This window comes from Entamoeba dispar, genomic scaffold, assembly GCF_000209125.1.
Source record: "Entamoeba dispar SAW760 scf_1105229460339 genomic scaffold, whole genome shotgun sequence".
NCBI classification, from domain to species: domain Eukaryota; phylum Evosea; order Mastigamoebida; family Endamoebidae; genus Entamoeba; species Entamoeba dispar.
Window position 1 is genome coordinate 2,000 of NW_001854143.1, and position 9,677 is coordinate 11,676.

General features: G+C 22.1%; 4 protein-coding genes across 4 annotated transcripts, besides 32 other annotated features; 1 reads left to right on the forward strand and 3 right to left on the reverse strand.

Moving 5' to 3' along the window:
• Positions 1-54: 54 nt before the first annotated feature.
• EDI_081760 (uncharacterized protein) lies at positions 55-920 on the forward strand (the record flags this gene model as incomplete). Its single annotated transcript, XM_001737083.1, has 2 exons — positions 55-113; positions 665-920. 2 exons carry the CDS (start codon positions 55-57, stop codon positions 918-920), a joined length of 315 nt encoding a protein of 104 aa, XP_001737135.1.
• Positions 198-244: a microsatellite.
• Positions 387-418: a sequence feature (AT_rich).
• Positions 442-589: a microsatellite.
• Positions 921-950: 30 nt separating the features above from the next.
• Positions 951-1,011: a sequence feature (AT_rich).
• Positions 1,012-1,019: 8 nt separating this feature from the next.
• Positions 1,020-1,126: a microsatellite.
• Positions 1,127-1,403: 277 nt separating this feature from the next.
• On the reverse strand, positions 1,404-3,563 carry EDI_081770 (uncharacterized protein; the record flags this gene model as incomplete). Its single annotated transcript, XM_001737084.1, has 1 exon — positions 1,404-3,563. The coding sequence occupies one exon, from the start codon at positions 3,561-3,563 to the stop codon at positions 1,404-1,406; it is 2,160 nt and encodes a 719-aa protein (XP_001737136.1).
• Positions 2,659-2,686: a sequence feature (AT_rich).
• Positions 3,564-3,624: 61 nt separating the features above from the next.
• Positions 3,625-3,704: a sequence feature (AT_rich).
• A 377-nt stretch (positions 3,705-4,081) lies between these two features.
• Positions 4,082-4,125: a sequence feature (AT_rich).
• Positions 4,126-4,736: 611 nt separating this feature from the next.
• Positions 4,737-4,831: a microsatellite.
• A 150-nt stretch (positions 4,832-4,981) lies between these two features.
• Positions 4,982-5,163: a microsatellite.
• Positions 5,031-5,216: a microsatellite.
• A 42-nt stretch (positions 5,217-5,258) lies between these two features.
• Positions 5,259-5,299: a sequence feature (AT_rich).
• Positions 5,300-5,332: 33 nt separating this feature from the next.
• Positions 5,333-5,404: a sequence feature (AT_rich).
• Positions 5,405-5,425: 21 nt separating this feature from the next.
• Positions 5,426-5,605: a microsatellite.
• A 119-nt stretch (positions 5,606-5,724) lies between these two features.
• On the reverse strand, positions 5,725-6,427 carry EDI_081780 (ATP synthase a chain, putative; the record flags this gene model as incomplete). Its single annotated transcript, XM_001737085.1, has 2 exons — positions 5,725-5,794; positions 5,874-6,427. 2 exons carry the CDS (start codon positions 6,425-6,427, stop codon positions 5,725-5,727), a joined length of 624 nt encoding a protein of 207 aa, XP_001737137.1.
• Positions 6,242-6,412: a microsatellite.
• Positions 6,416-6,581: a microsatellite.
• Positions 6,458-6,637: a microsatellite.
• Positions 6,535-6,709: a microsatellite.
• Positions 6,710-6,775: 66 nt separating this feature from the next.
• Positions 6,776-6,822: a microsatellite.
• Positions 6,823-6,829: 7 nt separating this feature from the next.
• Positions 6,830-6,859: a sequence feature (AT_rich).
• Positions 6,860-6,926: 67 nt separating this feature from the next.
• Positions 6,927-7,008: a microsatellite.
• A 13-nt stretch (positions 7,009-7,021) lies between these two features.
• Positions 7,022-7,108: a microsatellite.
• An 11-nt stretch (positions 7,109-7,119) lies between these two features.
• Positions 7,120-7,141: a sequence feature (AT_rich).
• Positions 7,142-7,181: 40 nt separating this feature from the next.
• Positions 7,182-7,364: a microsatellite.
• A 114-nt stretch (positions 7,365-7,478) lies between these two features.
• Positions 7,479-7,561: a sequence feature (AT_rich).
• A 14-nt stretch (positions 7,562-7,575) lies between these two features.
• Positions 7,576-7,639: a microsatellite.
• Positions 7,640-7,716: 77 nt separating this feature from the next.
• Positions 7,717-7,863: a microsatellite.
• Positions 7,864-7,925: a microsatellite.
• Position 7,926: 1 nt separating this feature from the next.
• Positions 7,927-8,039: a microsatellite.
• On the reverse strand, positions 7,954-9,618 carry EDI_081790 (tyrosine protein kinase, putative; the record flags this gene model as incomplete). Its single annotated transcript, XM_001737086.1, has 1 exon — positions 7,954-9,618. One exon carries the CDS (start codon positions 9,616-9,618, stop codon positions 7,954-7,956), a length of 1,665 nt encoding a protein of 554 aa, XP_001737138.1.
• Positions 8,972-9,115: a microsatellite.
• Positions 9,218-9,288: a microsatellite.
• Positions 9,360-9,434: a sequence feature (AT_rich).
• Positions 9,619-9,677: the final 59 nt, after the last annotated feature.

Consider the following 9,677-nt stretch of genomic DNA (forward strand, 5'->3'; position numbering starts at 1 on the left):
ATAGCAATGAGCTATTCTGTTTCTTTTTATTTATTTAACTATCCTTCCTCTTAAATGAAACATTGTTCATTTTATTTTTCTTTTTTCCTTTTTTTCCATGTTTTTTGGAAATTGTTTTTGATTTTTTGTTATTTATCACTTATTTTTAGTTACACTCTGATTTTCCTATAGTATACGATAATTATCCTTAAGATACTTTTTTATTCTCTTTTTTATTTTGTTTTATTTCTATTTTTTTTTTATTGAAACTATCCTTTTCTCACATTTATATCATTTAATGTTTATCCCTTTAAAATTTAATTACACCAGTACTTAATACGTATCGTTATTATTGGTTAACTTATTCTATTGTTGTTTTTTAGAACGTTATTTTTATGTTCAAAAACTAAATAATATTTTTAATATATCAATAATATATCAAATTGATACAATTATATGTTGAAAATAAATGAAAGTAACAAAAAATAAAGTACATTGAGAAATAATATATTTAAATAAATACGATTATAAATGAAAAGAAAATAGAATTTAAAACAATTTCACAATACAAAACAATACAAAATACAGAATTAAGGTAAAATTATAAAATTACTATAGTAAAAGATTACTTACATAAATAACTACAATGCATTAATAGTTATTTACTTTGTCTTATCTATTAAAGCTATTATTACCACTTTTTATATTCTTTTTATTTTCTAATATTTTTTACCATTCAAACAATTAGTAATCAACCAAGTTGTTTAATTATTTATCATTCACTTCAACTAGTACACATATTACTATTTCTCAATTTAATACATCTAATAATATTCTTCTCTATATTGTTGTTTAAAATATTCTTAAATTTTTCAACGCATTTGTACGTTCATTTAATCTTGTTATTTTTATATTACCTTGTTCTTTTCTATATGTTTTAACACGGTTTTACTTGTAATAAGTTTATTCTGTATTATAACATATATATAATATATATTAAAATATTTAAAATAAAGAATGAAATTATTAAAACACATAAAATAACTAATATAATTTTTGTAATTATTATTGTGATAATTATTGTGATAATATTTATTTCTAATTCATTACTCTACTATTGACACTTGTTGGTATTATTTTTCTTATTTTAATACAGATTTTTTTATTCTTTTTCTAGTGTTTCTTCAATGAGTCTGTTTTAATGATAGTAAGTGTATCAAATAAACAGAAGATAAATATGAGAAAGAAAAAATATACCTTAACACAAAAGGAAATCAAAAATAGCACGAAATTATGAAACTAACTCTCATTAAACAAAAATTAAAAGTATTTTACTGTTATAACTTACTATTATGTTTGTTTAACTCTTTTCTTTTTTATATCTTTATTCTTTTAAATTTAAGGTTATTAAACCCTTCTCTCAATTATATGTTTGTCCCATCAAACCCCCAACTCAACCATGTGTCCTTACATAGCTCTAACATGTTTTTATCGTTACACAATTCACCAATCATACAAACTGAATTGTGTATACCATGGCACTTCAATGAGTTTGCATAGCATGGTATTCTGATTCGTATTCCTCCATTTATTCCTATAGCAGCAACAGGATCTCTGTCAGGTATGATGGCTCTAACAAGTACAGGAACATCCTTTTTCTTTAGTCCTAATCCTTTTGAGCCTAAAAATGTTCCAGGAGGAGAAATTCCAAAACTTGGCAATCCCTGATCCGTTCCAACCAGATTTGCAATCCCTCCTCCAAGTGAATGACCAGTAAGCACAATAGGGATTCCTTCTTTCATTTCTTTAGCTACTACTTCTTTTGCTATGCCTAAAAGTGTTTTATCAGTTTTTTTGAATGCTTTTGTTCCGAAGAATGATAGTCCATAACTTATTTTTGAAAGAGTTTGTTTTGTAAATAATGGAAATACCGTAACTGATAGAATTGGAAATGCAGATTCACTAAACAATTGAACATCATAAACCCTATCCCAATTTGAATACGTTCCTCTAAAAGATATCACTTTTACCTTATTTGGTTGACCTTTTGTAAAGGTTTTAATTCCTACCAGATAATGTAGTTCACCTTTACTATGTTGTTGGATTTCCCAACCTTTGTTTTTAAGATATTGGTCAATTTTTTCATATTCACTTGAATCATTTTCATTACTTCCTGATACATCTGAGTTACTTCTTTGTTCAGAAAAATCTTTTTGATATTGTTTTTTTGATTTTTCATTATATGCTAAAGAACTCAAACAACCATATTCTGCTGGTGTAATGCCATATGAATCATTTGAACATAATTGTGATTGACTACGAGTACTTCTTTCTATCTTACTTGATTCTTGGTAATAATCATAATTATCAAATGAATAATCATATGAAATGTCCCACAAAAATCCATTTAATTGTTGTGTTAAATCTAAATAAGACTCATCGTTTTTAATACCTTCTTGAGTATTATCTCCTTTGAATTTATTTTTTATATTTGGCATAATATAAACCATAACAACAACTATACATGCAATGATAACTACAATAACAATTAGTATAATTGCAAGAATAATACTACTATTAAAATCAAATCCAAAATGAGAATCAGCTTTATCACTTGCTTCCTTGAATTTCCTATTTCTTAATTCTTTGATTATAGTAACTCCATTAGAGAGTATTGAGAATAAAAATATTATTAAGTATAATAATAGCCATTTCCCTTCTTGCCATGTACTAATAACAGTCCCTATATAAAATCCACAAAAGGTAAGGAATAGAATTACACATATTACGGTTATGACAGCAACAGCAACACATTGACAATTTGATGGTTTTGTATTACTTTTAGAATTGTCTTTTGAATCAGATTCAAAGATCAATGAATATACAATCAACAGAATCGAAAAGAATGGCAGGCACTTTAAATAACTAATTATAAAAATATAACCTTCATCATCCCTTAGTTCTTTACTAATTTCTTCATGTTGCTGTTTACAGTCACAAATAATCTTTATAAAAAAGATTAATAATTGAATGGCTGCACCTATTACCAAATAAGAAATCCCTATAGTTCCAAGAAAAGATGGTGCTCGATGTCCATTCTTTTTGCCATGGACATTATAAACAATCTCTAGAATTAAATAACCAACTAACCCAACGATAACACCAAAAAGAGGTATAATAATACCAATAATATGTATCCAATTATAATTATTTGAACTAAATTCTGTCAAAACAGCTTCGAGTTGTTTTCTGTAACCATCCTTAGGGATGATCTTATCACTAACATTACTATAAAACTTGATTGATACGCTTATGTATTGAAATGAAAATAAAATAAATCTGTAGACAAATACAAATAATAGAGGAGATCCGTAAATAAGTAACACAGAATAAAATGATGAAGTAAATAAGTATAGTGATGAACTTGTAAAAATAAACCAGATTCCCAATAACATTACAGACACAAAGAAGAGTGATTGGAATTGGCAGAAGAGAGAAAATACACGCATTATATTAAATATAGATATTACAACTAAGTCTACTTCTCTTTTCCAATTATTCTTAAACCTAACACAATAGCCCATTTGAAAATGCTATTTTCGAGATGATGTGAATACGACACCAAGTGTTCGAAAAATTATTCTGTTATTTATATTTTGTAAAAAAAATAATAAATATTCTTAAATATATTATTAACATTTTATTGGTTTTTATAAATAAATATTCTTCATGTTATGAATGTTGAAAAATTACACATTTATGTAACGTTATTACCCTTGTTTATTTTTAGTTCATTGATATCCTCATCCATTCATTTCTTCATCCTATTTATTTATAGTAAGTATTAAAAAAACACATTAACTATTAATTCATTTAAATTATTCTATTCTTAATAATAGTAGGAAAAAAAAGGTTTCTTGTTTTATTTTATTTGAAATAGAGTTATATTAAAAGTTAAGAGAATTTAGATTATTAAATTTCATAGTTACTATTGAATTTAAGTTATTAATTTATTTCTGATGAAGATAGTTCCAATAATTTATTTATAACAATAGTTAGTATTCATTTCTTTTAGTTAATTTAAACTTTTCATATGTTAATCTTATATAATTAATGTTATTATCTTTATCATATTTTTAAATTTATGTTGCTCTATTATAATATGTTTGTTATTCATTGATAAATATTTAACTAGTAAAGCATGTTTATCAATTATTTAAACTTTTGTATTATGTCAATATACAATAATAGAATTTAAATGTGATATAAACACTATTCTTTATTTGAATTAATAATTGCATTCATAAATTACTATAATAAAGAAATAGCAATTTAACATGAAGATATTGTATGAATAAGATAAAAATGATAGAATGAGTCATTTGTAGAAATGGAAAATTATATAAACAAATATACTCAATATAATTGAAGTCTAAAAGAGAACACTTAATGAAGGATTATAATAAATATTAACTCGTGTTAAATAATACAAATCAAATAATATTTAATTCATATTCAGATAAATGGATATATGAAACAAACTAATTGAATAATAGTTATTGATTTGTTTATGGTTTATATATTAACCTTAATATCATTATTATATTTGTATTTGTTATTTATGGTTATTGTAACTAATATCATTTTTTATTGATTTAAAAAATAGCACAAGTAGGTTTCATTTATATAACTCTTATTAATTTAATTTCGTATTTCATCTTGTTAAATTTTGAATATTAATTGTGCAGACAAGATAATTTGTTGTTTATTCTCTTTTATTTTTCTTCTCTTTCATTTTTGTATTATTTCTTGTTATATATATCTTTTTTTCTTTATTTCTTCATGTTTGTTTGATAAAATAAAATGTTTCATTATTATAAAATCAAACCTTCTCATTATCATTCGTTCTTTTCATTTTATATTATGATTAATAAAATGAGTTTATCATTAGTCATGAGTTAATTTCATCATCATAATTTAATATATAATGATTGATTGAAATAATAAACAAAAAATAAAGAAGATTTTAACAAAATAAATTAATTCAAGTGATAGAAACAATATAAAATAATAAGAGTAAGAATAGAATAATAAACAATATATTACAAATAAGAATAATCAAATCAATACACAAATCAATTGAAATAAATATATTATAATGAAATATAAATACTAAAAATAAGAAATTAACATGAATAATCAATAATTGATAAATAATAATGAATATAATCATAAAATATTAATGAGTTGAATTATGAATTGAATTTATCATTCATTTCATATTATTATTGTATTTATTGTTATTATTTATTATTTTATTCATTTTAGGATATTGAACTATAAAACTGAATAGAATTTTAATTTAATATTTCATTTGATTCTATTTATTGTTGAATTATAAAATACAAATATAATGAAATAAAATGAACAACGAATTGATTGAATTATTAATAAATGGAAATAAATGATAATAATAGAAATGAATATAATTAAAGAACAGAACTGAAATATAAACAAACAATGATTACATATATTAATTTATAATTACAAGTGCAACAAAGAACATTAAAAATAAATAAGAAAGAAATAAAGAAATTATACACACACAAATATATTCAAATAAACATAAAGGAATATACAATAAATATAACGTACATTTAAAAGTTGATGTTGAAGAGGGAAAAGAAACAATATCATCAATACAATCAACATAGGTGTAAAGGAATAAATATCAATAAATAATGTTCAAGAAGAGGGGAGTGGTAAAGAAAGTGGAATCTTAAGTGAACTAAATAGTAAAAGAAAAAGAAAACCCCTAAAGGGAGTGATGGAAATAGTCAACTAAGTAGTCATGAAACAGGAACGGAAACTTCAAGTATAAGTGGACCAAGAACTTTAGGAACAGTTGGTGGTAAAAAATGATGGAGTAAATGATGCAGGAACTACAAGTGCAAAACAAGAAAATAAAGGAATAAAAGGAGTTAAGGTCAAGAAAGCACAACCACACGTGACAAAAGAAAAAAGAACACACTAACAAAAAAGTTGTAAAACCAGGAAATAAAGCAAACGGTGGCACGGAACAAAAAAAGAACAAATGGTAACAAAATACAGAAGTAGGAAACAACGGAACATAGGCAAACTCAAAACATTGAAAAAAGTATCTAATACTGGAATAGAAATTGGTAATCAAAATAGAAAAGGAGATACTGAAAGTACAAGTGATAAAGGAACAAAAACTACAGAAACAGAATATAAATGGAGCAAAACAAAAACAAAAAGAGACAATAAAAAAGAGGAAGAAGAAACAGGGAGTATTGGAAAGAATAACAAATATTGAAAAAAAAGAAACTGCAACAGGGAAAATGGAGAAGAAAATGTTAAAGGAGGAAATGAAAAAGGAAATAAAGGAAAAAAAGAGAAAAAAAACATAAAATTGAACAAGAAACATAAAACCAACAAAAATGATTCAAGAATGAACAAAAAGACCAAAAGTCAAACAAAAAACACAGAAATGAAAAGAGTACTGAATAAAAAGATTGAAATAAAGAATCAAGTAATAAAATAAGGCAACAAAAAAGGAAATAAAAAATGAAGAAAAAGAAGGATATGAAAGAAAAAAAGTGAAATTAAGAAGTAGAAGAAGATGAAAAGAATAAAAGTAGAATGTTGAGAATATAAAAAGGAGTAAATCAAAAAGAGATAATAAAAGATGAAAATAATGATGAAATAATGGGTGTATTTTTTATTACAGAAATTAGAAATATGAAATAAAAAGTGTTTAATTTATTGATGCAAATTATTTAACTTTATTTTATTTATCTTTATTTTATTCATTTTTATTTTTTCTATGATTTTTATTTATATGTATTATTTATTATTAGTGTTTATTAGGTAGTCAGTTATAGATGTTATATGATTAGTATATAATATGTAATATGTAATATATGATAAATAATAAATAATAAATTCATATGATATAGATAGAAGATATAAAAATTAAATAAATAATAATAAATAATAAAGAAATAAGAAGAGAAAAGAAATGATATAATAATAAATAAAATATATAAATAATATAATAATAAATAAAATCAATATAATATAAATAAAATAATAATAATAAATATAAAGAGAAAGAAGATATAAAATATAAAAATAAAATGAAATGAAAATAAGATAATGAAGTGTATTAATATATAAGAAATATATATATATATATATATATAAATATAAATAATAAGAATATAAAATTAATAAAATATGATAAATATAAAATATATAGATAAAATGATGATATATATAATATAATAATAAAAATAATATAATAATAAAATATATAAATATATAAAAATAAAATACATAAATAACATAATAATAACATAATAATAAAAATGTATACTTACATTGAATCAAATATCATTTCTGAATTATTTATATTTCAGAACAATTTATCATAAAATGATATAAAATATAAACAAACATAATTGATTATAGATGTGTATTTAATTTACTTTTTTATTTTTTATTTTTTTTTTAGGAACAAAATAATAAAAACTATTATTTTATTGATTCAAAATATTTTGCCTAAATTATATGATAAACATGAAAATTATAATTAAAAGAAAAGAAGATAAAAACAATATCAATAATAAAATTAAAATAACAAACACATCATTTAATTAATATCTCTATCATTCATAATTCAATTAATAATTCTATCAAACATAATTAAAACAAATTTATTATATTATAATTTATAATTATGTATTCATTCTTGTTATTTAGTATCTTTTTATTCTTCTATTTTTCATTTTGTTTATTATATAATTATTTTGAATGAATGTATTCTATTTTAATTTATTTATTGTTCATTTCTTTATTTGTAATTAAATAAAATGATAAAGTATGTTAATAAAATTAAATTATTTAATAGAATTAAATGAAATATTAATTCTATTTCTTTTATGTTTGTTTTCATTCTTTATTTTCAATTCTTTCTAACATTCTTACTACTTCTTCTATTCTTATTCTTTCTTTCGCTTCTTGTTTCCATGTTTTTTCAATAATTTCTTTAATATCTTCTTTAACTTCTTGTATTATTGTTGGTCGTTTACCTGTTGTGATTGAATCTGCAATATCCCATGGATGTGGATATGATGTTTTGGGAAATGGGTCTTGCCATGTAATAATCTCTAACATTGTTATTGAATATGAATATATATCTGATTCCATTTTGTAATGTTCTCGATTTAATATTTCTGGTGCCATGTATTTTGGTGTTCCTATCCCTTTTGTGAATGTCATATTTGTCATCATCATATTAATGTTTCTTGATGCTCCAAAATCTGTTAATTTACAATTAACTCCAATATTATCATCAATTGTTACAACAAGAAAATTATCTGGTTTAATATCTCGATGTAGTATTCCATTTGAATGAAGATATGAAATTCCTTTTGCTCCATCTATCATGAATTTAATTCTTATTTTATTTGGTATTTCCGTGTTTGTTCTTTTATTAATTAAATCTTGTATTGATCCATATTTTGCATATTCTGTTATCATACATATTTTATTAGGAATAAATACTGCTCCATAAAATTGAATAATATATTCACTTCTAAATTTATCTAACATCATTACTTCTTTCTCAAATTCTTTCATTTTATTTTCACTTTTATCAATTTGTTTCATTTTCTTAATTGCTACTTTATTTCCTCTAAATTCTCCGATATATACAATTCCAAATGATCCTTCTCCTATTTTATGTTCTTCTTTTATTTCATCTGGATCAAGTCGTGTTGATATTTGTGTTTCTCCTTTAATTGAAATAATTTTAATTATTTCTTCTTGTGTTTTATTAAGTGTTTTACTAATTATCATTATTTGTTCTTTAATTTTAGTAGTACATTTGATTGTAATGAATATTTCAAATTCACATGCATATCCTCCTTCAATTGTAATGATATTTGGGTTTGTTCTAATTGAATATTTTTCATTTTCTTCTTTACTACTTATTTGTATTTTCTTTTTTTCTTTCTTTTCATTTCCAATACATATTAATTCTCTGATTTCTTTATTTACTTCAATTTCTTCTCCTTCTCCTATTTCTATTTCTTTTTTATTTGTTATTATTCCATCTCCAAGTGTTATGAATTTGATATTTGATTGTGAAATTTTAAATATTGTTGTTGTTTTCTCTTGTTCTTTCTTTTCTTTGCGTTTTATAATGTAATTAATCATTATTATTATAATTATAATTATTATAATGATGATAATAAGTATAATGATGATAATTATCATTATCATCCACCATACAATTTCTTTATTACATTTTGTTCCTTCTTCATTGATTCCATACCAAAATGAACATTTTGAACATTTATTATTTTTTGTTTCTTTACATTTATTAATATTTGAATAATGAATACATTCTTTATTTATTATTATATATTCATCTTCACATGTATTACATTCTTTCTCATTTAAACATGTTATACATTTATTTCCACATTTTGAACATTCTTTATTTATTAAATAATATCCTGTTAAACATTCTCTACATCCATATTCTTTATCTATTTCTCCTTTACACCCTTTAATTGTTGTTGTTGATTTACATATTCCTGTTGAACTCATAAAATATCCTTCTCCACATATTATACATTTATCTTTTTGATTACATGTTAAACATTCTT